Raw genomic sequence first — 25,844 nt, 5'->3', positions numbered from 1 at the left:
TTTCAAAAAGGGACCAGTAAACACTGCTTTGGGAGTAAATTATGGGTATGAGTAAACTATGTGTTTGTTCGGATTCATGTAATTCACAGGTAGCTCAGTCCTTCTATTTCTCTGACTTCATCTAATTTCAGAGGAAATACATTACGCAATAACTCTGGCAAAAAAGGTCAAACCATCAAGCACCTGATATAATGCAACCTTATGCATGTGAACACAAGACCATTTCAGAGACAAATTCAAATGGCTTGCAAATGATCTCATAAGTAGATAAAAGCCTCTGTTGGCTGCAGTGCAGGTTGCTTCAATAAATATTGGTTTAATCAAAGTGACTTTACAGTATTTTTTCTCTGATATGATGAACAGCCATAATGTGTCTGATGAATGAAAGTCGACGTCTCAGAGCCTTCAGAATGCACAGCGAGCATTTTCATTTCAAACAGGAGGAGCAGAGCAGCTGGATGAGCAGCGCACTGTTGAACTGGGAGGATGGGTTGACATCAGGACCAGCAGGCTGACGCTGGTTCCCTCCATCAGACACTGGGTGGTGCTCAAGCACGCCTTCATGTAATAGGCCTCGGCTGTTTCATGTTTTCATACTGTACATTAATCAGGTTTCATAATTTTCTTGATGATTGATTTTCAATTGTTATAAGTATTGAAGAATATATTTTGTTATTATATATTTAAAAACTGCATCTGAACAATGGACAAAGTTGTTAATAACTTAATAAAGGTTTCATTCCCGGCTAACGCGGCTGCATTTGCAGTCTAGTGTCTGTCTGCTGCCATCTGGTGGAGGCAGAGTAGACTTGTTGGAGCAGAAGATAAACCTGCCTTGTACTGGCTGCAGTATCATGACACCAGAGCTTGTGTTTCTGAGGATTCTCTGCATAAATAGCTGTCAGACAAGCTCCTGTTTCATGATTAATGAAGCTTCACAACTTTGTAAGGGCCGATATCGAGTTTCTCCAGACTGCTTTGTGTGCGGCCCTATTAAGGGCTGCGTTTAACCTTAAATGCTTCATTGCTCTACTTGTGTTAATGAAGATGGAGGATGTAAGGTCGCCTCTGTCACACATCAGTGTTGGAGTTTGAGTTACACTGTGCACATTGTGTAGCTGTTTTGGGAGTGAAAGGTTAAAGTGTCCCTTCTGATTAGTATTAGCATTCACACCTTAAGTTTTCAGCAAAGATTTCCCAAATCTAGACATTTCTCTTTAAACCTACAGTTTCTTGTGGACTTAACTTAAACCTGGTTCCTTTGTGTTTCATTACTTTTTGCTGCCGGTCAGACTAAAGGAGCAACTTGTGATATTTGTCATTTCTGACTAATGTAATGTGTCAAAATAGTAATACTGAAAATAATGTGGTTCTTCCCTAACTTGTGTTTGATTTTGAATCACAAGTAAGCAATGGGTGTAACATAGCTGTTGTAAACAATATAAAACATTCCAGTACAAAGTCCTGTGCTTTAATATGTCTGCATTCTGTATTTAAACTGAGTCAACACTGGGCTGAGGGATTAATTATGATCTCAATATTTCTTACTTTTCTGACTGGTAGGCATTTGGGAGAAACTGTTTTATTGAATTACTCCAAAAAGAATAGTGTGCAACCCTATCTATACAAAGACAAGAGCAATTCAGAAACAAATTCAAATGGTTTGACAATTATCTCATTATTGCATAAAAGCCTCTGCCTGCCGTGTGTCGCTTCAATAAATGTCTGTTTTATCTGCTAGTCAAAGTGACTTTACAGTATTCTTTGATATGAGCAGCCATAATGTGTGTGATGAATGAAAAGTCTCAAGAGCCTCCAGGGCTGACGTCATTTAATGTGCCTAGCCAGCGCTTCCCTTTCAGGCCAAAACAGGAGGAGCAGCAAACTGCAGGAAGGGCTGACGTCAGGACCTCGGCAGCTGGCTGACGTGTCAGCCAGTCAGGCACTGGGTGGTGCTCGAGGTTGCCGGTAAGTCCACATGTGAACAAGTCTTATTACATTACATACATGTACATATAATGAATAAAATCTTAAAATAAGAGACTTGAAAACAGGATATCATTTTATTAAGGCAGAAGACTTTAAGGTGGTTGGGATGCATCTTTTGCAACATTACAAGGTTCTGTGGGTAAGGAATGAGTCAAACCTTTACATCCAACATGACAAACATTTATTGATTTAATGTGAAATATTATAATTTCAGTCTTTCTTAGAACCACGGTCCTTCTCGTCTTTCATGCAGCTCTTATCACAGTCTTTGAAGAATTCATGGCAGGCGACACTCAGTGCAGCAACCAGAACAATAAACTCCTGGAAGTCCACTTCACCATCCTTGTTTTCATCCAGGTCACTCATAATCTTGTCAATCACATTGGGGTCTTTGCTGCACTAAAATAAAAAAAGTGTCATGATGAGAATCAAACAAAGAGAAATTAGTCTCAGCTTCACATACTTAAAATGGTAAATGGACTGTACTTATATAGCGCCTTTCTAGTCTTTCGACCACTCAAAGCACTGTACACATGCCACACTCATCCATCCACACACATACACTGATGGCAGCGGCTGTCATGCAAGGTGCCAACTGCTCATTCGAAACAGAAACTAAGTGCATTCACACACATTTAAACAATCTCTTGCTCAAGGACACTTCGACATGCAGTGAAAACTTTCTGATAAGTGGCCACCCCGCTTTACTTCAGAGCCACAGCCACCACTTAAGGTACACTATATGGCACGTACAAGGGATTTAGGAGAATTTGTGTTGCGATCATATACAGACTGTCTCCACTATTGGCTTAATCTGAATGAATTTGGAGTAAAAAAAACAAAAACTGAAATTAAAATAAACAAAGCAAAACGTATTAATGTTGTGAAAATGTCTCACTCTGACAGCTGCCTCAGGGTCTTTATTCAGGTTGCTGTCTGGTTTCCCCTCTGTTAGAACTAACCTACTGAAGACTACAATACTCTGTTCATTATTGACTGTCACGTTACCTTGGCCGTCTTTCATATTAGTCGAGGACTGCTTTTCTTTAGAAATAAAGGTTTTTGCATCTGTAATTCAGGCAAAACCATTCCATATTTATTTCTGTCACAGTACTACACTTCCCTGATGACACATTGTTGGCAGCTGTATTCATATTTTCCAATTATGGGTCCTCCGACACAACTGACACTGCTAAATGTGTTATCTTATTGTTTACCAATTTCTGACAGCAGGACTTGAAGCTGTGCAGTGTGAAATTGTTCGTTTTACACTTTGATAACATTTTTGTGAATGAACCTGCATGCAAACAGAGCAGAACAGGCAGTCTTACATGGAAATGTTCAGGGTGTCAGTGATGGCAGTGATGAAATCTCCTTATGAATAGGTGGCATTCATCAGGCTGAAACCAGCTCGATACTGGCATTTCATTTGTATTTATGCATTATCTTTAGAATGTCTTTTTTATTTGTTATTGTAAATGTTCTGTTTGTCTATTTATGCTTCTTGACTTGCAGTTCTTTTGTATTTTTCTTGTTCTACGTTTGGTATGCACGAATATACCAAGGCAAATTTCTTGTATGTGAAATAAACCTAATTCTAACTTACTGCAAGTATTGTGATGCGACACAAAACTTTTGGTTACATGTGGGACATGAAGATTCTTAATCTGCAGAAGTCTATTACTATTTTTGCCTTTGGAAAACAAGATACTTACTGCCATGAAGTCGGCGAGTTCTCCCTGCAACAGGTTCTTCAGTTCACCTTTGCTCAGCTTGTACTTGTCACCTTCTTTTCCAGAATAGGAATGGAACACATCGATGAGGCCCTCCATAGAGTTTTGCAGGTTGCAAGCCATTTTTCTAGTCCTTGAGTTAATTCCTGGAAGAACAAGTCAAAAGAGCCACTCTTTAAAATATATTAGTCAGAGTGTGATTCAGAACTGTATGCAGAGGACCAGCAGCCTGAGAACCTCACAGAAACTCCTTACTGGGCCTGCCTAAGATGTAGTTTAGAATTAATTTATACATACAACATACACCGATCAGCCATAACATGACCACTGACAGCTGAAGTGCATAACACTGATTATCTCATTATCATGGCACCTGTCAGTGGGATTTACAAGACAGCACTATGACTGATCAATGTATATAAACACTGACTGAGGAGCCAAGTCCAGAACTGTTATTGCAGGGTTCAGACTCAAGAGAAACAAAAGAGACATGATACAGGACTCAATGAACTTACAAACAAAAAATGACCACATCTATTGTGTGTCTCACAGCTGCTGAGATCTGTGTCACACTCACACAGAAAATGGAGACGGAAGGAGGTCAGGAATGACAGTCAAGAATGACTGTCAAGAGTTTTAAAAAAAAAAAGGAAGAAAAATGTTTCAATATCTAGCCTTACACCTGCCCTTCACTGTCAGACACCTGAGAAGCTGCTACAGGGGGGGCTGAGTCATTTAACCCCCCACCTCCATGAAGCAGTGGAGGACAAAGGGCAGACCCCCTTGCAGGGCAGGTTGCACATAAAATAGATTTAGATGGTGTCTTGCATTACCTTCCATAAACTACCGGATGCCTTCACGCTGCGGATTACCGGTTGGTCATGTTTCATACTGATGTTTCTCATCTATACGAGGAGAGACGCGCTCTGGTCAATAATGCAGGTTGCTCTATATACCTGTCTGAGTGTGTGAATGACCGACTGCCCATCCACAGACTGAGAGCAAGATCCTGCATCCCTTTTCTGTACGCCACATCCCCTTAATTAGTCTCGATAATTGCGTTAATTATCTATTCCTGCCTCGATCAGGGAGATAATTAAAAGGCTTTGAACGTCAAATGCAAAGCTGGTGTTAATTAACTGAAGCAGAGACTAAAGCACCAAGATTTTGGAAATGCTTAAAACAGACTGCAGATACCAAGTCAAATGAAAATAATTAAATAAAATAATTACATAAAGACTACATCACTTTGCACGTTTTACCATTTCTTTCTAACCGCTCTTATCTGTATAGCTTCTTTTTAAAAATAAAACGAACACAAAGAGCAGGAACTCACCTGAACACTGATGCTAACAGGTGCTGGAGGAAGTGGCTTCAGCTCTCATCTCATCAGTTATATGGGCTCTCTCACCTGTGTGCAAATACATCCAAATCAGATAGGCGCCTCCCTCCAGACAGCAGCGGCCACACCACCTGCTGCACAGGGGAGCCATTTAAGGCAACCACAGGCCACTGCACAGCACAGTGAACTTTATTGATAACTTTACCTGACCATAGCAGGAAAAGTACTGCTGCAACCAGTAACAGGAGTAGCTGGATGCTCCGGAGGACAAAACTGGAATTACTGGTTTAGGAGCCAGTGAAGAAAATCATAATAATCCATCATTGAAGAGTAAAAAACAAACCAGAAACCTCTGTGTTATCCTGGATTCAGACCTACATTTCAGTAGTTGCATTAAATCAATAACAAAATCAGCCTTCTACCACCTTTAAAAATATCTTAAGGATAAGAGACTTGAGGTCAGAACATGATCTGGAGAGACTAATACAGTACATGCCTTTACTGGACTAAAGTAATGGACTCTTCACAGGTCTGTCTAAGACAGCAATCACACAGCTGCAGCTGACCCAGAATGCTGCTGCCAGGGTTGTGACAAGGACCAAAAAAAGCACAGCTTATAAGTCCAGTTTCCAAAACACTGCACTGCCCACCAGTTTCTCACTGAATCAACTTCAGAATTCTACTGCTTGCTTATCAGTCACTGAATGGTTAAGGTGCAAAATACTGCTTGTGTGCTTGCTCTTATTCCTTTTATCATTTGTTTCTTCTTTTGCTTGTGCTTTTGAACACTGTAAAGCACTTTGGGGTGCCTTGGGTATGAAATGTGCTATTCAAATACATTTGCCTTGCCTATCAATGTCTGCCAGTAGCATATGGACCATAGCCATCACCAATTGTATTGGTTACATTTCACTTAAATATTCAAAAACTCCCAAGATGTCAGTATTCAAGCAAAAATTGTTATGGCTAACATGTTACTGTTCTGTTCCATTCAGGTCAAACTGAATCAGAGTGTTGTTATTGTGTATGTTGCCTCACTGTAAATGCTCTGCTACACTAAATGGAACAGGAAATGTTAGGAATTAGTATCATTCGTAACACCTGTGTTTACCTTACTCCTTCATGTCCAAGTGGCTTCTGTGAAAAATGTCTATTGCCTGTTTAGACATCGAACTGATATGGTGCACAACATTAGCACTTGGAATCTAACTGGATAAATGGGATTATTTTTTTAATCAAAGGTCAAACAACATCCAAAAAAATGCTCAGTGATTAGTGATCAGAGGTCTCTCTTTAGGATTCAACCTCTTATAATTTCATTATGCATTATTAATTGGTCTGTATATGTAGTTAATATTTGATTAAACTTCTCATAGATTGTTTTATGAGTATCATGACTGTTTTCCTTTGTATCTGCCCTGTTTTCTCTGTGTGCCCTGTTCCAGGTACCACCCTCCCCTTCGACTGGCCAGGCACACCGGCAGTCAATTAGTTCATCAGTCCAGCCGACTTTAAAAAAGAGCAACAGCAAGCAGATGGGGCTAGTGGGCCAGACAACTGTGTGTGTTGCTCTCTGCTGTGTCTTTACTCCCTCAGTGGAGAGTGGCTAGTGTTTGACTTGGTTAATTAATAGTTTTATCTTCATAGTTAGTTATATTCATTTTTGCTTTTGAAGAAAGTAGACTTTAGTTGAGACTTTGAGGTTTTCATCTATATAGTTAATAAACATATTTTTGTTTGTACATATAATTCAGTTTTTCTGTGTTTCTTTCTCTCCTCTCCCCTGTATTAAACATCTGAGGTCCTTACAATTATGGGGGCTCGTCTGGGATACACAAAATGAAGTGTGAAGAACAATGAATAAATAAACATACACAAGTGCTTTCTTCTTTCTTCTTAACATTAACAATATGTTTTCTGTGTACAATATTAGAAGGTTACCAATGAATACAAGAAATGATTTGGTCATTTTAGGTCAAAATAGATGTTAATCATTTGAATCCGCTTCTCAGGGAAACTCCATTGCATTTATAGTATAGCTTTAACACAAAATTCATTATGACCTGACCTCTGTTAACCTATACAGTTTTATCTTTAGGAGCTTTGCGAATATCTGTGTGCAATATGCCAAATATAGCACTCCAAAATGTCTTCATTACTATTTGGCATTTGCCTCCAGTGCTACTGACAAATAATACAAGAAATGGGCTGAAGCAATTACTACATTTTTCCTGCCATAACTTTTTTCCCTGTGTGTTGCCTGTGTTCATTTTATTAGGCCTTACTTATGCTTATTTGCAATTAAGGGAATGATTATGCTTGAATGACAGTGCAACTTGAGTAGCAATACAAATTAAGTTCAGGCCAGGCAACCAAAATCCTTTATTCACTGAATGCAAACCATTGGGGTTGATTTACATTGGTATCTCAAGTTGACCAGTATAAAGGCTTTATGGATATTTGCATGCTTCTAGTTAAACATTTAACTTGGGGCTTCATTTCTCAAAAGTAAAGTGCATTTAATACAGCGCTGCAAAGAAAAAAAGGGTCACCGGAGTTATGAGATAATTTGGTAATCTTTGACTATTCAGCTTTCCATTAGAAACACAAATGTATCTTATGTACCCAGAACAATATTATATATACAATATCTCATTGATATGCATAACTACTTTTTACCTTGGTGTCTGTACAAATTTTAAAGACTAAAAATGTCTCTACTTGAAACAAGTAATGTTTCAGAAAGCCACAAACCAACTGAGATCCACAAGAAGTGGATGGGTGATGTATTTTGTGTACAATCAAATAAAAACACTTTTAGTCATGATTGTAGAAGTGAAATTACATCTATACAGCAGAGAAATAATGAATTAAAATCAGGCATATATTGTAAATTTCTATTGCGTCTCTAAATGATTGAACACTGTAAAGCACTTTGGCACTATATGCCTGTTTTGCATAACTGATTCTGGACACAAAACGTTTAAAATAACGTTTTTTAAAACTGTAAAAAAAAATTTTTTTTAACAAAACTGTAATTTCATGTGTTCCATGGTAGCATTCCTTATATTCTGAAAGTGCATTTATTACATAAAATACTTCACATATACAGCGGTGAGGACTTGTGTGGCCTGATTACTCATCATAAATGCAAATACATACCAATTCAGCATTATTTTCTGACATACTGTCTGTACTCCTGCTTTCTTTTTACTCTTGCTTTCTTTCTACAAGTTCAAGAGTGTCATCTACTGGCCATTTGCAAACTCTGCAAACTGCCTTACATGTAAAGTCAGGGTTTCCAGATACTGACTAAATACCAGAGGTGTGGACTCGAGTCACATGACTTGGACTCGAGTCAGACTCGAGTCATGAATTTGATGACTCGACTTGACAGAAGAGACAAAGAGTAGTTTCAAATACAATTCATGTGTGGCTATAAGGGATTTTCTGACATCTGTTTAATATGCTTACCTCTTACAGATTTGAAGAATACCAGATGAACAAAAGCATCATAAATGAACCACAACAGCCTTCAATCTCACAATTCCTGGACTGTCGTGTAGGGCATTACAGCATGAGTCATTCACAGCAGAAAGCTATCACCAATGCAATACTGTGCAACTTGATGATTGTTGGGACCACTCCAGCACTACAGCTAAGTCACCACCTTGACATAGCCGAAGGATAGAACGGCCTTGTTGCATTGAACATGAAGTCTCTTCCTTCACTCTTCCGAGTGGCCATGGTGGCATTATACTACGTCCCCATCGTGCACAAATGACTGACAGACTCTTGGCCAATTTGATCTTTTGCAAATGCAATGCCGCATAGGGCCCTGACATAGAAAAAGCACAACCCTGTTCATTGTTATGTTCATGAAGTTGTTATCCCCCCACCACCCGTCCTTACACACACACACACACAGACAATATGAGATAAAATAAATACAAGACAGGACAGAAACTGCTGTAGAACTAGTTATAGTGCAATATGCTATACAATGTCAGCACTTTTTGTGCAAATAATTACATTTGCATTTGTTTTTTGTAAATGTGTTTGAAGAATGTTCTTGCAAAAAAAGTTTTGATAAATAAATACAGATCCTAAAAGCATACATGATCTGTGCAAATATCATTACTCTGTAATGACTTAGTCCCACCTCTGCTAAATATTGAATGTGAAATGCTTTCAAGGCACAAGTGTGAGCTCAACTCACTCAAATGAATCCTTATATAAGAGCTACTGTTGTCCAAAGTATCGTACAATAAAAAGGCTTACAAACAATGATAAAGTATTTACATTTGCCTACTGTCCATGGTATGCTTCAATCAGTAACATAAAACAAATTACAAACAAATTGGAATAAAACTTGCACATTAGCCTATAACATTACTTTACATTCATGACATCTAGCACACATGTTACTTTATAACACTTTAGTACTTGGGTTAGTACTGGCTAATATTGGTTTTATAAATAGGAAACTGTTGGACAACTGGACAAAATCAAGTTAAGACAGCCATTTGCTAGCAATCAAATTTGTATTTACCTGACCATGATGCTTAATCATTGCCTGTATTCAAAAGCTAACATGGAGTGTTGAATCCAATGATCTACCAACATTCACTAGTGATTTTGGGCCAATCTCCCTAAAACACAACAACTATAATATAGCCTGTGTGGCCTTTGGCTCGGCCCTGGAGTATCAGAATTGGAACATTCATGATCTCGTACCTCTGAGGGCCAACAATGTAACAGAACACAGTCTTTTTTCAATGTGGCTCCTGTCACCACATCTTCCTAGCACCTCGCTTGTTATCCAGAGTGCGACATGGGAGATCTCATTTGAGCCATTGAGTTTGTGGCCTTTCAGCGCCTGTCAGCAGGGCAACTGGCCTGAGAAGCTCAGAGGGAGTGTGGAGTAGAGGGCATCAGCTCTGGCCTCAGGGATAACATGACAGAGTGCCATAGGCAGAAAGGGATCATGTTTTTGTCTGTCATCATAATGAGACATTGGCTTTTGCTTCCAGCATGATATAACCCGCACACAAAAGTTCACTTGAGTTCAGGCCATTACTGAGACAATACTGAAGGAATGTGAGCAGTTATTAGCGCAATATTAATTTTTTCTCAAAATGCTACCACAGGGATTTGTCTCTGATTTGACAGCTCATCATTATTCCTGTTAATAATTTCCTTTTGAGATTTTGTCTCTTTGTCTACATTAGGTGTTGCTGTATCTGGCCTCCTATCTATGAGGGGCCCAATCACAGAAATGCCTCCTATAGATGATGTTCTGCTCTTTATACTGTGTGCTCCATCTCGGGTCATTGTCGGTTTGCCTAGAACACTCTTCAGCTGCGACCAGAAAAATGCCTGCTGGTTGACCTGCTGGGGCCACTCTAAGTACGTCTTGGTACTCAGCATCTTCTTAAGCTTGCAATACTTGCTGGGCAAGGAGCTGGGATCAATGGGTTCCTTCACCACTAGTATGACATCACTGAAGGTCTTTCCCATTGCTCTCTGCTGAGCGAAGTAAAGCTCATAGTTGCACCACTCGCTGTTAACGAAGTGCCGGGAGAGGACAAATATTACCTGAGGATGGACACAAAAAATGAAAACATGGATTACAATTGCACTATAATAATCTATTTCACAGAGTATATGATGAGCCATGGGTTGTGTTAGTTAGTGAGGGAGATAGATAGATAGATAGTATTGTTTATTGTACTGGTTCTGATGAAAACTGGCATTTTCAAAAAGGATTATAATGCAGAATATAGCAGGGGATCTCAAAACACTCTAAACCTCTGTACACCACTTCACTGAATTGATGGAATCACAAATTCTCCAAGCTGAACAACCAATCATAGGGCTCTCTTTTACCATGCCTGTCAGACACTGATTTAACTTGTTGAATTGCATAAATGACCACCATAAAGGCAGGCGACAGACAGATGCTCAACGAAGGCCTTCAGAGTATATAATTAATCACTTGCTTCTTCTTCGGACATAATGAATATCACAAAAGACATCAAGTTTTCACGTAAGTTTTCAGATTACTTGAAGAGCACCTAAGATGACAGTGGGAATTCCCAGAGGGGAAGTGCCTAGGGGAAGTCAATACCACAACTGAATAACACCGTCACCCAACATGGCCCAATCCTGCCATATGCAAGGAGGGAAGCACTGCTTTAGAGACTCAACTCAAAAACCTAAATCAATAGGAGAAAATGAGCTGGCCTGGTTGGTGATTGTGCCATTGTCAAACTAGCTCAGTTGAGACATGATTTGAAAACATGAAAACTTCTTCAAAAACCGTTTGCCCAAACTAGCTAGAAGGTTTCACTATGAGTATTTTCCTTAAATCCTTATCTTAAACGTATAAATAAATAATAAAATAAAAGTCTTTACATAGTGTACGGTAGCTGTTGTGTAATGCTGTATTCTGACATGTACAAATCCAACTATTTTTGGTACCTTACGACTGCTTTCAATGTTGTCAATTATGTTATCGATGATCCACCTTCCTGGCATGAAGTCCCTCTCATGAATACACAGACGATAGGGATCCTTGTTGTTCTCCAAACAGGGCAAGAGCTGGTCCCTCACCCAGTCCGCATCAGAGTGGCAATAGGATATGAAGGCATGATAAGTAAAAGTTCCTAATTCTCCAGCCATTTTTTCCTTGTGAGCTCTGTATTTGGCCCTGATGATCTGATACGTGGCTTTAGTGTACCAGGGGAGGTCAAAAATATAGCAAATGAGCATCAATATCAAGATAACTGCTGCAGTGGTCGCAACACAGATGATGATAACTAGTCTGATATCACACGCCACTTGACCTGGGAAGTATTTGGATATAGCTGTGTTGAGCAAAGCTTCTGGGTGGTAACACTTATAGTTCCATGGCCAGTCTGTGAGGTTAACCTTTCCTTTTGACATTGTGTCCTGGACAAAAGCATGGAGCTCACAAGTACAATGGTAAGGATTGTTCCCTGCCCTCAGGCGAGAGAGTTGAGGCATGTCCTCGAAGGACTCCTTGCTAATAAGACCAAATGAATTCCCATCCAAAGCTAGTGACTGCAGTGATGGACTTTCCCACTTAGATGGGATGAACTTGATTTTATTCCCACTCAGCAGGAGTTCTTTCAGGTTGGTGGCTTTCTCAAAGTATGTTATGTCCAGGTGATCCAGGTTGCAGTAGGACAGGTCCAAGTATTGCACTGTGGTGGGGAGACAACAGAGGGCTTCACTTATGAATTGATTGTGGTGAGCGATAAGGCGAGTGATATTTTTTTGCCAAATGCAGTCCTGACAGTTTTCAGCAGATCCCAGTTTGTTGTTGCTAAAATCCAATACCTGCAGCTGATGGAACTCCCTTGTTAGGGATGACAAATCTTTTAAGCTGGTCAGGTCATTGTTGCTCATGTTAAAGGTGTGAAGACTTGGCATGGTGCCCTTGTAATCACACTGCTGGTTGAAGAGAAACTCATTCTGTAGTCGATTATTGGATACATCCAGAAACTCCACACCTTCCATCTCAACCCAGGAATCGCAAGGCACAGAGTTGAAGTACACGTACTGAATAGAGAGTTCCTTAATTTTGTTGAACCAGGTGAAGCGCCAGTCAAATCGCAGCACATCAGGATTGCTGATATACCTACAAGAAAAAAAAGATTTGTTGTGTTCTGTATATACAAATTAAAAAGCAAATACTTACAAATACAAGTGTGCGGCTTGACATTTATTTGACATTTGGCAACTAAAAGTTGCAGCTGGTTAAATGTGCAAGCATTTTGCTCATAATGTTGGTTTTGGTTGAATTTGAACTGAATCCTGGAAGGTCTAAATACTTATACCAAGCGAATTCTTGAATTAAATTAACTTACAAATGATGGGGATCATGGGGCAGGGTCAATCTATCATAAATCTATAAACATATGACATTATGTCAAGCAAGTCCTAAATTTCACACCAAATGAGAAATACTGGCACACAATCTCCCAAATCAAGAAGATACTTACCAAAGATCCAATTTATCCAGTGCCAGGTCTGTGATGCTGGAACCTGCTCCACTATTGACAAATGTGGGTGAACGGGCAAAGTCGATGTACTGAAGTCTCAACCTTTTGATAGGGGCGACTTGTAAGTTTATTAAAGCCATCCTCAGGAGATTCTCATTGAATTTACCTCTGTGAAAGATGAGCTGATGTGCTGTGATGTGTTTTAAACCCTGGAAAATGTCCTCATCTCCCATGTAGTACATGAACTCAAATAGGTTGCGGAACTGGATGACGCTGAAGGTCTTGTTGGCAAGGTCATGTAGCATGTGGAGGAGAGCGTTTGGCCGTTGATCTATGGCCATATCAAATCCCATCTGTTTTGTCTGGATGATTTCTAAACTTCCAGGCTCGTAGTAACTAAGATTGGAAGAACATTTGATGGCAAAAACTTCTAACTTAATGTTTTTCAGGGGCTGAAAATCCGCTTTCTTTAGACCCATCACCAGAGGGCCACCCATAGAGAGAACTTTGAGTTTGACAAATTTGGAGAAGCTGTCAGCCAAAGTGACATGTTTGTAAAGGTTATTGGACATTTTGAGCTCCTTTAGATTCATGAGAGGAGTCAGAGCTGTGGCAGGAATTTCTTGCAGGGAGTTATTGAAGATGTCAAGCTGCTCCAGTAGTATGTTGTTTTTAAAGGCATCATTGTCAATGTGTGAAATGTTATTGTACCGCAGTTTAAGGATTTGAAGCTTAGGGAGGCGGAGGAAGTCCTCAGCATAGACAGCTTGAAGTTTATTGTAAGATAGATCTATGTCCTCCAGTGTGGATGGAAATTGTTTCCATGGGACACCTTCAAGCTGTCTTCCCAGACAGTCTGCAGAGCGGCCAGAGTTGTAGATGTGACAGACTCCTTCGTCAGTGCTACTGGTTGGGGATGGAGATGGAGTTGGGGATGTGAATGCTCCAAGAAGGAGAGCACCAAAATGAAAAAATGTCCAAATCATCTTGAAAGACCTATAAAGAAATAAAAAAAAGGAGAGATTAACTGCTGGCATTGTATTCTTCATTCCAATGAAAAAGTGGCAGGACAATGACCTGATTTGTTTTTTGAAGCTAATTATTTCTTTCTTTCTCCCTTTTTTGTGTTTTTTATCCTCTTTTTTCTTATTTTTCTTACCTTTAAATCAGTTCAGAACATTTTGAGATCAAAAGTTGTTACTTGACAGTGAAGCTAAACATTTTTCACATTTTATTTTGGATATTATTTTACTTTTGACTATTGAGAAAAAAATTGCATCTATTAAATATTCAGTTTTAAGAACTTATTCCACCACTCTGTCTCTCTATGACACACCCACTCACAAATGTGTCTTTGCGGAATAAACTGACAAATAGTTTCTTGTGCAGGGTAAGCAAAGCTTTCGAGAAAAACAATAAACTACATACATTACTCTGCAGTCATGTTGTGCTTTCGGGTAGCAAATCTGCTGGGGAAAGAGACTCATCCATATGAAACACAACACTTCTAGCATTATACACTTCAGTACTTACCCTCTTAAGACTAGTTTTCTGCTTAAGGCTGTTAACGCAGACTCTTTCAAATCCCCTCTCCTTTATTTATATTGCTGGTCAATGGCTACACAATGTTTTGGCCCTCACGTGGAGGAGCCGTCAAGCTTTACAACCCCTGTTAAACAAACAGTGTTGGTTTTATCTAGTCCAAAAGTGACGTGACTTGAATAAACATTTGTGTCCGTGTGAATATGGGTAGTGTAGAAATACATTGTTTCCTCATTTATGTCTGTGTGGGTATGGAAAGTGTAAAAATACATTGTTTCCTCATTTATATCTGCATGGGTATGGATAATGTAGAAATAAATTGTTTACCTACCAAGCTCGGGTTAAACCAGAGTTGGGAATCAGTAGCATATATTTAAACATAGTACAAGAAGTTTTTAACGGGTTATGAAACACTCAATTTAATACTGATGCCTCTATATGACCTACATAAATGAAAAAGACCATCAGCGAGATGATCAACACAAAATGAAAGTTCCATTTAGGGGCTTTAAGTTAATTTTGGTTTATTGCAGAAAAACTGAATTAAACTCAAATAACTACAACAGCTGCAAAAACAACTGAAAATGAGTGGAATATGGTGAATATTGTTTGTAGCTTTTCCAGGGTTAAGGAATCACAAAATGTATTAGTTTGTAATGTCAAACATTTATCACATGATTAAAAACAGATTAGATATTGCGTTATTCAGATAATTTTATTACTGAGATGCTCAGCCATGTGAGCAATAAGGAAGGAGATGGATTATGATAGTCAGTGCCACATCTTTTCCCAGCCAACATTCCTCTCAGGTCACCAGGCATCTGAATGACTTATTTTTAACAGGTTCTTCTAGATAAATACAAGAAAGCAAATGAAAGATCGTATTCTTTGAATGAATTAATGTCACCTTGTGTTTACTGTGTGGCCGTCATCTTCCTTCCCTGACATATAAACATTGTCTGGGGCAGAAAACAGCAGTCGTGACGCTGCTTCATTGAGGAAACACTCCTCGGTTATCTAATCTGGTCAACAGTGGACAGCTGGTCCTAGAAATTGACAGCAGATTAGATCAACATCAATAATATTGACTTAGTTAAACTCCATGCATGAAAGGCACTGCTGTAAAATTATGTTGTAATATCACCCAGCAATAACAAAGCTTTGGGAATCAATACAATTTTGTCTCAGACTATTTAAAATTCATTCATGTTTGAGACATACAGCTTATTTTCTCAACCAGAGTTAATGGTTTTTGCACATAACATAGAATTTAAAAGGTTTTTGGTGTGTCAATGGCAGTTTTTAAGTTGCAGGGGGAAAGTACAGGTCTCGTGACGGAGGCTCAAAGGTGTGTTGTATTTTCAGATGTACGAAATGCCAAACAGAAAAAACACAAAGTAGAAAAAATTAAAAAACTGGTGGCTCTAAGATGAACCCATAGAATCATAACATTATGAAGGAAAGACCAAGTGTGAACCTTCATGATGTCACCTTCTGGTTTGTAGAGTACTGTTTTATAGTTGTCGCTATGACAGTTTGTCAGAGCCGGTGGAGGTGACTTAATGCTAACAAGTCCGATTCAGACATACACACACAGCAGCAGCAGACCAGCAGCAGTTTTCCAGTCCAACACTGACCCACACAAAGCTGTACCCAAACCAAAGACACTATCAGCATGCCAAGGAGGTTGGCAGATGTGTTACTACCATACATCATCTGGGCCTAGACCATCCAGTAATCTAAATTTGTCAGCTGTTTTTTTTTACTTTGTAGATCTCGTACTGGTCCCAAGTCAACAAGAATGGATATAAGATATCAGACCCCTTCAATCCCCCCATTAATTCAATGTCTTAAGTCAAGTCTCACAGCAGTCCATTCCAACGTTACCTCTCACATCTGAAGCTGTGATTGATGCACATTCTGGCATTAACAAGAATCAAAGCCTATAAATCAACCTTCAAGCATGGGTAAGTGCACCAAGCTCTAAAGAGTCAGATAAACACTATTTGTTCCTTGTAGTTCTTTTCGTCTACAGTCTGGTCATAACACTGCCTCAGGCGTATTTCACAAGGCAAGGGAGGTTACCCAAACATGTGTATTCCTAACCCACATACATCTTATTGGCATTTAAGTTCGTGATCTCCAGCTGGTTTGATATTAACCTGCCTGACAGGAGTTTCAGTGTCAGGATCTGATGTAGAGAATTTAGTGGCGGACTCGTGTATGTGTAGTTTCCACATGGTAGAAACTTCCTGCTCTGTGTTGTATGCAGCCTGATTTGTGGAAAGAATGTACATAAATATGCTGGCAATGTGGCAGGCTGTTCTCTATTTCACCCAGCTTCAAAGGTGAGCTATGTTGCAATCACTTCAGTGTCAACACACATTTAAGAATACAGGCTTTAAGATTTCTAGGTCATACAATCTAAAACACGTACGCATGCAGCCTATTGTGTATACATATAAAACATATATAGCCCTGGTCAATACTTTTCACGTGCAGGTTGGTCCGCTGCCACGTTTCTATTGTATGAGCTGGAAACCCCCAAAGAGTATGTGAACAGGATAAATATTTGTTTTCTCTGCATCCAAGAGATAGCGTTCTATAGACTAGCACTGCCATTGTTGACATTGTTTATCTTTGGAACCAGTTGAACAGGTGTTGCAGTACAAGGATGCAAACAGATGTGTGTCAATTGTCATGCAGCAAGAAAGCATAGACAGCAGAAGTGGAAGTTTCTGTCATTGTTTGAAAGGTACACGGAAGTGCACTGATACCTGTGTGGCAACTTATAATCATTTTTTATCAATCAAAGACGTTAAAGAACAATCTTAAATCTTTCATCCAAAATCATTAGTAAATCAGGCCCTGAAGCAAACAGAAGAGAGCATTTGGTCTTTGTTAACAGTTTGTATTGGACATGGAGCAAACAGTAGCTCAGGAAGCAATACTGAAGTGAAACTTTTGCTTTGCTTTTGCAGCCTTAAGACATAAGAAAAAACATGTCACAATAGGCTATCAAAAATAAACCTCCTTTAATTCTGTGAATTTCTCTGACATATGGTGGCCATTTTAGGACACATCACAGTTAATCAGGCTCTGTGCTACATTGTCCAACTTCACTTAGCTTTCATTATTCTAGACAGCCAGTGATTTCTTAATTTCTAAAATGGCCCAGTTAGAGTTTTAGAGTTATGGTTAAACCCCATGGGTCTGGGGGTATATTTTCAGCAGTATAGGTGGCACTGAATCATAGAAATATTATAGGAATACTACAGGCAGCAGTGTGTCTCTATGATCTTCTCACTCCCCGATTGCATGTGTGTCCTGAGGGTGACACTACTATATATAGCCTACTACACAGACCTGAGTATTTAAGGTATATAATTTAGAGAATATTATAGATCCAAGACAAAACTGACGGAAAAGTAGGACTTTAGAACGCAATTATAAATTTCTCTGTTACTTTAGCACCAGAGACAGTGACATGGATTAATAGAATACACAGCACAGTCAGTGCTGATATTTAGAGCCATGGTCTGAGCCATAGATTCTAACTAAGCTCAGTCAGATAAAGGATTAATGGGTCAGGCAGAAAAGACTAACATCTTCAACTTAACCCTGTTGCCCCTGCACACTTGGTGCTCCTAGGGGATGGAGGTGGGGAGGGCAGGTCAACAAGGGGGAAGGTGTGTCCCCCCCCAAATCGCCTACTGATTCAGAAGATCCATCACTTCAGTTTATGATGTTATTCAGTTGTCTGTTTTCAGCTTTAGCTAGAATTTGTACACTATACATGTGGTGAAATTAATAATAAAATGTGTACCATAATCATTAAGGAGCTGCCTTCAATGTGCATTAAAAAAATCAATAGCATTAAACTTAAAGTACAGCTGAGGATGAAAAAAGTGAAGCTGATGTTGATGAAGTGCAGCTGAAGGACAGTTAAAGTTGATGGATGTTGAGCTAAGTGTCATTAAAAGAGCACTCAGCTGATTTAGCATTGGATTTGCCACTGTCGAACCCACAATGGAAATGTTTGAAACAAGGATCAAAAGCAATGCATCAAAACTGAACCAGATATACTGCATGTTATTCCACACATTCTGATTTCCTTGTCAAAACCTGCAACCTATTACCCACAATGCAACAGGACTGCTGGCATTGGGTCAGAGGTTTGGGTGTGTTAGTTGCAGCTAATGTAGCCTTGAGCAGAGATGAGGAACGGAGTTATAGTGGGGTTTTTCCATTTTTTTCATTTTCAAACTTGTAGTCTTCTTTGCCTTCTGGTTGGGGCTGGAGGAAGCAGCTCATAATCTTACACTGTCCAGTGGTTTTGATGTATGATGCTCCCAAAGGGGGATCTGTCCACATAATTTTGGCCAAATGCACCCAAAATATAGGGCTAAAATATAGACTAATATTGCTTGTCTATTTACAGTACTGTGTGGTCCATAGCAACTCCGTGAGACAAATGTGATGCACTCTAGGCTCCATAGTGTGAGGTGGTTGTCCTGCAGTAAATGACAAACCAGGCCATGAAAGAAACAATTAATGGGTCTATTATTGATTAAACTATGGTATCTCTCTGATATGTCATGAATGGCGTCACAACACTCAAAGCTCACTGGATTACTGTGTCTGATATTTACACAACAGTCAATAGTTGGTGGCAAACAGCTCTTTCATTGACAAGAGTTGGCAACACGGTGTCGACTGCTTCTATATTAATCTGGCAACAGGCTTAGATCAGTGAAGAGTGTTCTTTCCTCTGGTTTAATGATGCTCCATGTTTACATGTTAAGCACAAACACAGCTTCGCTTGTACGTAAGTTATAAACATTCTGTTCCCAAATCCTCATGTTCATCTTCAACACCGGCAGACACTCCACGTGTTTATGTGCTGGGGTAACGTTCATTCACTTCCAGTAGTACATAACCATACAGATACACTTATTTGTCCACTACTGCACTATACAATGAAATACATTTCATTTCTGCTTCTCAAAGTACTGATTTTTCTCAATTAAATATCCGTATTACTTTGGATACATTGCAAGACATTCTGACAAAAGTTTAAACTATTATTCGTTAGTTTTAATTTTAACTTCTTTCTATCTGCATGGCTAGATGCTAGGGATAAGTGAAAAAAATGTGTGCCACTTTAAACCTGCACTATGCTGTGTTTCAATTCAAATAATGTGCCAACAATGTACTACAAATTGTGTTCAAAAAGGTAAGGAGCATTCCATTTCAGTTGCTGGTGATGGTATTCTATAAATAGTCAAAAGAGATGACATAAGTCAAAACCCAAAGGTTATAAAATATAAATAACTTCCTTTTTGCTATGTCAAAATACAGAGAATAACCAATTTAAGTCAGAACAACTGAGTTATAGACCAGAGGGCATTTTAATTTGTCATAACAGGAAAAGTGGAGGTGTATCTAATAACATAAATAGTTTTTCAAAATGTCCCTGCCTCAAGGGGATTACAAGGTGAAAATATGTCTAATCCTTTAATAATTCCTCTCCAACATCTGACATGTCAAACTGGTACATTTACTACCTAAATAAATTAAATTCTGTTTTTTTGTTTCCGTACCAGGGCTCTTGAGTTGCAGATACTGGCTCATGATTATGGCTGATTGCTACATTTAATTGGAAAAGAGCCATTATTGATTTTTATCAGTTTCACCTGAGCATTTCATGCAATGACAAGACACAGAGTGCAGAGTGCTGATGAGATGAGTCTCCCGAGTCTTGAAAAACATGAATTTGTCCTCCCGATAAAGTATTTGTGAGCTGATGTGGTCCACCCCTAATTTGTGAATAGATCTGCGCCATTGGACAAGAGAAAATAGTATCTACGGAGAGAAAGGCCAACTTGCCACAGCAGGAAAAACACAGGTGAACTTGGTTGAGTTCCACTAAGTGTCCCAGTAACAGTGGCAGTTAACCAGCACACACAATAGCCAGTCCTGGAATGCTGCAATCATTAATACACCTGTGAGTTTCCTGCTATGACGTCAAAATATCTGCTGTGCAAACCAAACATTTATTACCCATATTTAAAGATTTACTTACGAATGCAGTTTCAGGGATACAAATTATTGTATTCACTCAGTAGTTCCAAGGCTTCAAAATCAGGTTATGGTGTTTTGTTTCATTTATTTCCCAGAAATCAAAATGTTGTTCAGTGTGACCTCCAAAAGGAAACAGTGAACAGCACAATGTGTACTGACTCCACCTATATACCATCTATTGTCCTGGGTTCAGTGCTGTGTGACATGGCCAGTGAATGAGTAATCAGTGACTGAGTAATACCATTGGAGTGGAGCTAGGGGGTCAACCCTTTTTTTGTAATAAAAGTAATGTCAGACTAACCAAGCCAAAGTTTCAGAAACTACTTTGCTTTAATGTGATCAGACCTACAATAATGAGGTGAGTTTGGATGTTTTCACACTTAGGCAAATTATAAAGACACAAGGCAGTTTATCCTATAGTCTACAGGCTACATTTGGTGAAGTGAGGAAACTGCTTTCGACCTCAAGTGGTCCGGAAAAACAGCAAGCTGTGTGGTTCTCCGGAGTCAACATGTGACCATAAGACACAATCATGTCTGGTCATGGCTACATTGTGGTAAACATTCCCCAACTGTGAACTGTGTTCCTTATATTAACTTGCTGCTGTATTATGACTGGTCTGTGGGACATCCTTTTGACCTAACAGGTCAGCAGCAGCTGTCCAATCATGGCTTAGCAACTGTAACTAGCGACCTCAGGCCTGTCAAGCTCTGGATTCCTCTACATGTTTCAGCAGTGTGCATTGGGCTCTAAGAAGAATGAAGAGCGATACTTGGTATCTCAAGAGTTTGGAGCGTGGTGTCTTTTTTTTGTCTTTGACTAACACAAAAACAAACATGGAAGGAATGGAGTAAACTTCGTCTTTATCTGTTCTAACAAAGCTCTAGCAAATGTTAGCATGTCTTGCTAACTAGTTAACTACCTACAGTAACTCCAGCCAAACATGTTAGATACTGTAGTGAGTCATTATTTAAAATCCACAGTAGTCAGGCAGAAATGAGAAGCCTGCTTTTGTTTACTTCTTTGTGGAATTGAAGACCTAATGTTGGAAACTTCTAATTTCGATGCTAAATCTGCAACTATTATCACTGTAAACTGCATATGTGCCTGTAAGAATGGAAAGCTCAGCAACAGTAACTAACAATAACAGTCCCATGCACTTTGTTACCAAATAATTACAATACAGTTAATAGAGAAAGAGACTTTTTGCACATCAAATTTGGTTAAAATGAAAAACTAAATAGATACTGCGGGTTAAAATGAAGTGGAGAAATAAGGAGGTAGTCCTGGTTCAAGCCCACTGAAAGGGGATGGGGATACTCAACCATCAGCACTACCTGTACCAATCACAGTGCAAAGACTTAATGAAAAATAGATCCAATGCATGTAAGTGACAGGGTTCTGCAGTCCTGTCCCACTGTCAGCCACACACTTCTTTAGGGATTTGAAAAAAAAGGCTTTAAGAGTTCAACACAGCCCTTTAAAATAACTTTTTACAACATAAATAGAAGTAGAACAAGACTGTTCAGAATAAATTGTTTGAAAAAGATCTAAAAGGGAAAAACAGCAGCAGGAATCCAGTTACTTGAGGATACAAACAAATCCTGGAGAAACCACAGGAGCCTTGGCCTTAACTTCTGCTTGCTTTCAATAAAACCTGCAGCTTGTAACCCTCTTAAGATGGCTTTATCCTACCAAGAACATGTACAGTATCTGTACCTCACAATTTTGTAGAGAAAGCAGCACAGACATTATCAGCCAGGCTGCTGCCGAAAACTCCCAGGAATGAGCTCATTTATTGTTGGAGCTTCACAGGTGCCAACAATTAAGCAGGCTGATTGCCTGAGGAGACCTGTGTCTTGAAGGATAAGACTGGGGTTAGTTTATCTTTTTACCATTATCAACAAATCCCATTATAAGACCAAAACCAACAATGAACCATCCAAAAAGCATTTTGTAAAAGCTTAAAATTACTGACGCCTCCATGTAAGAGCTCCACTGTCATCCTAAAACAGTGAGCCACATTCATTGTAATAAAGAAATCCACCCAAAGTTATGTTTGTTTTGTGATTTAAATAGCCTATTGTACAATAATGGAGGTCTATGGTTTTGTCAGGCTTTGGTTACAGTAGTGGGATGTTCATTATTGGTTCTGGCCATTTCAGGGAATTAGTCTATAAAAACAAAACTCTACAAGAGTCTGCAACTCGTGACTCAGTGAGATTGTACAGTGGTGCTTTGGGTGACTAATGTCAGCCTGCTCACAATAACAAAGACATTGCTGATGTTTAGCAGGTATAATATAATGTAAAATGATATGAAGGTGAAGGGAATGTCATTAGTTTTACAGGTATTTGGTCATAAAATTCAGTAGTGGACTAATTAAAATTTTGACCTGGTGATTTTGTTAGATTAAAAATAATGGGATCGCCAATTACTGACATGTATTCTGGAGCGAACATGCACAGATGTCTCTACCAAATTTCATGGCAATCTAGCTAATATTTGTCAAGATATTTCAGTCCTGAGTAAAGTCATAAACTGACCAGGTGTCCAAACACCTAAAATGGCATTCCTAGAGCCAAGATTAAAAAAAACAAACTAAAATAGCACTAGCCTAAACCTAGATTGATCCCTGAACCAACAAGATACATTTGGACAGAGAAAATGAAAGAGCCATGCTTGCCTCCCCACCCGACCACTAAGCTGCCCTCGAGCGAGACCCTCAATGCCCAGTGGCTAACAGATAAGACTGTGGTTGAACTGGGCAGCTTCCAGGACTTTAATCTGTGACTGCTGTGCAAGCCAAGCCTGAAAACACTAGACTAGAATTGTCTTTTACGAAACCTTGTTCTGAACTTCTTGGCAGACAGGTGGACTGTTGAAAGACAACTCTTGGAAAGTAACAACTGTCCTCCTTATCGTTATTTTGGCTGGAATATCATATCATAATAACCAGAGTCATACAGCAAAGAGGGGAAGCCCCTGATGTTGACGTACTCGTTTAAACCATCACAGATGGGCTGACTGTCGACAAGTAAGATAATTGATAAAAGTGTCATTATCCGCTAAAAATAGTATTAAAAGATGATAAAAAACTGCATTTATATACTGAGAAATAATACAAGTTTAAAACAGACAGGGAGAAAAAGTCTTCCCACTCACCTGGAGATGGGCAGTCAGAATCGTCTGTTCTTCGTCAGTCTGACTTTTTAACAACACATTTTAACCTGTGCTGTGTGTTAGACGCTTGGTGAGAAGTGACTCAACACTGGGTGAGTTAGCCTGACTGTGTCTGTGTGTGTGTGTGTGTGTGTGTTGTGACGGTGTGTATATGTGTGTCTGTGTGTGTGTGTGTCGCTCTGGAATGTGGAAATATCTTTTGCTCCAACTCCAAATATTTCTGGATGCGCTGTCTTGACGGACAAACAACTTCTAGGCAAACAGAAAAGAAAAAACGTTTTTCTGCCTTTAACCCAATAAATAAAATAATTTGTATTAATTTAATATAAACAATAGATGTTTACAAAATCAACAGCAACATGTCTGATGAGTCCTGGTAAAATGAATAATAGATAGATTGTTCCTAATCTTAACAGTCAGTGGCAAATGTCCATTTAACATCTTTGAATGTAGAAAAGTTGGTAGCTATTTTCTATAAGGTCTGACTGTAGGAACTACAATACTGGTGAGCTCTTCTAAAAGACCAGAGGGTCAGTTACTGTTGAAATCCTAATCCTAAAAGATTAATGAAGGCTGTACCAGGTATGCATAAAATATACAGGGTTTTGGAAAGGTCTGAGTGTGCACTGCTGTCAAGGATTTGGTCTGAGCTAGCAGAGTGAACATAATCTGTTACATGTTGTTACATATCACAGTACTGTTTTTTATTTGTATGTATTTCCCCACTGTTGTGTACCCCCTACTGAACCCTGCTGAACCAAGATTTTACTTATATACAGCTCTGGGCCTGTTTAATAAGGCTATGGGTCACTGGTCTTGCAGTAATGAGTTTGGTTGAGCCAAAATGTTCAACTAACTCCTACTAGTCAAGATGCTTGATCTCAACCTTATCCTACCCCCAATCAGTGCTTGAAGAGTGGATTAACATTACCAAAGAGGAATCAGACTTCAACACTAGGATACTAGTGTACACAAGTAAGTTGTCGGTTATGGTTTGCAAAACTGGGCCACTTTAGTCATTTCAAGATAAAGTTAAGGATATGGTTTCCATCAGGTGATGGAATTTTTGACACATGCAGATTTCAACAGGGACATTTCTGGAACTGTTTTCACTCAGAGACTTGTGCATGTCATTGTTCAGCAGGATGTGACGGTGTGCACTATGATGTAAGGGTGATTCACATACAACCATTAAAACACATCCCATCATGGTTAAATTGGGCCATAAGTACCAGCCTTATTCAAGGAGGATATGTCAAAACATGGGCAAGTAAAGCTCAAACGGTCTCCATTTGTAGATACTGCTAAAGTGTTGTAATTTGGGTGAACTCAGCCTTTAACAGAATACAGTTTTATTTGTCATGCAGATTACAATTCAACTATCTTGACTGCTCAGTGTGTTGAGAGACATCTGAAAACAATTACAATGGAATATGGTTTGATTTAAAAAAAATAAAATCCGTGTCTGTGCTTCTGCCACTGAGAAGACTGACGTGAACTTTTCCGCTGGATGCATGTTTGTGTGTATAAAAGAGACAGCCCTTGTTTGCGTGTGTGTATGTTCCTGATAACTGTAGAAGAATAGATGTGCCAAACCAATTGAAAAGAGGATTTATATTTAATGACTCCTTGTGCTAATGCATGCCTAACTCCAGACAGAAAATATGAATAGATTTAGAGTAAACAGCAAGCTTGCAGAGGGAGATAGAGACTCATACTCATGGTCTTCGACAAAAGCACCTCTTTGTTCTCGAGTACAAACTTTAGGAATTGATTGACTTGTGCAACAGGCTGGTTATAGCCCTGAAGGATCTCAAGAATTGTCTATGAGTAAAACTCAGTTTAAAAAAAAGGCTTCTGATGATGTAGAGCCTGGCCAGCAATTGTATTAAGTGTGTTGTGAGGGCATCACTAGAAGAAGGGCCATGGGGTCAATATTAG

The 25,844-nt window shown here is 39.2% G+C and overlaps 2 protein-coding genes across 5 annotated transcripts; both read right to left on the bottom strand.

The window, feature by feature from the left end:
- Positions 1–2,049: 2,049 nt before the first annotated feature.
- On the bottom strand, positions 2,050–5,288 carry LOC118335413 (protein S100-A1-like). 3 transcript variants are annotated; one of them, XM_035671674.1, is made up of 4 exons: positions 5,270–5,288; positions 5,059–5,133; positions 3,705–3,868; positions 2,050–2,388 (listed from the first exon to the last, which is right to left on the bottom strand). In XM_035671674.1, the coding sequence occupies exons 3-4, from the start codon at positions 3,843–3,845 to the stop codon at positions 2,200–2,202; spliced, it is 330 nt and encodes a 109-aa protein (XP_035527567.1). In that variant the 5' UTR covers positions 3,846–3,868; positions 5,059–5,133; positions 5,270–5,288; the 3' UTR covers positions 2,050–2,199. The 3 variants fall into 3 exon arrangements, with proteins under 3 accessions (XP_035527567.1, XP_035527568.1, XP_035527566.1); XM_035671675.1 differs by lacking the exon at positions 5,270–5,288 and having other exon boundaries at positions 5,059–5,152; XM_035671673.1 differs by lacking the exons at positions 5,059–5,133; positions 5,270–5,288 and adding an exon at positions 4,556–4,728.
- Positions 5,289–7,120: 1,832 nt separating this feature from the next.
- tlr18 (toll-like receptor 18) lies at positions 7,121–24,016 on the bottom strand. Of its 2 annotated transcripts, XM_035672303.1 has the most exons (5): positions 23,886–23,991; positions 15,544–15,682; positions 13,095–14,090; positions 11,548–12,730; positions 7,121–10,662 (listed from the first exon to the last, which is right to left on the bottom strand). In XM_035672303.1, the coding sequence occupies exons 2-5, from the start codon at positions 15,582–15,584 to the stop codon at positions 10,198–10,200; spliced, it is 2,685 nt and encodes an 894-aa protein (XP_035528196.1). In that variant the 5' UTR covers positions 15,585–15,682; positions 23,886–23,991; the 3' UTR covers positions 7,121–10,197. The 2 variants fall into 2 exon arrangements, with proteins under 2 accessions (XP_035528196.1, XP_035528197.1); XM_035672304.1 differs by lacking the exon at positions 15,544–15,682 and having other exon boundaries at positions 7,122–10,662; positions 23,886–24,016.
- Positions 24,017–25,844: the final 1,828 nt, after the last annotated feature.

Source organism: Morone saxatilis, unplaced genomic scaffold (genome assembly GCF_004916995.1).
Source record: "Morone saxatilis isolate NCDOM2014 unplaced genomic scaffold, NCSU_SB_2.0 Contig24, whole genome shotgun sequence".
NCBI classification, from domain to species: domain Eukaryota; kingdom Metazoa; phylum Chordata; class Actinopteri; family Moronidae; genus Morone; species Morone saxatilis.
The sequence above is the reverse complement of the archived record's forward strand: the minus strand, read 5'-3'. Positions and strand labels throughout refer to the sequence as shown.

Coding starts and splice junctions, on each gene's coding strand:
- LOC118335413 (XM_035671673.1), bottom strand. Junction 2,389..3,704: donor AACTCGCCGACTTCATGGCA/GTAAGTATCTTG, acceptor TTTTTATTTTAG/TGCAGCAAAGACCCCAATGT.
- tlr18 (XM_035672303.1), bottom strand. CDS start 15,584: ATGTCAGGGAAGGAAGATGACGGCCACACAGTAAACACAAG. Junction 14,091..15,543: donor GGCCACACAGTAAACACAAG/GTGACATTAATT, acceptor ATTTCTTTATAG/GTCTTTCAAGATGATTTGGA. Junction 10,663..11,547: donor ACATTGAAAGCAGTCGTAAG/GTACCAAAAATA, acceptor GTCCATCCTCAG/GTAATATTTGTCCTCTCCCG.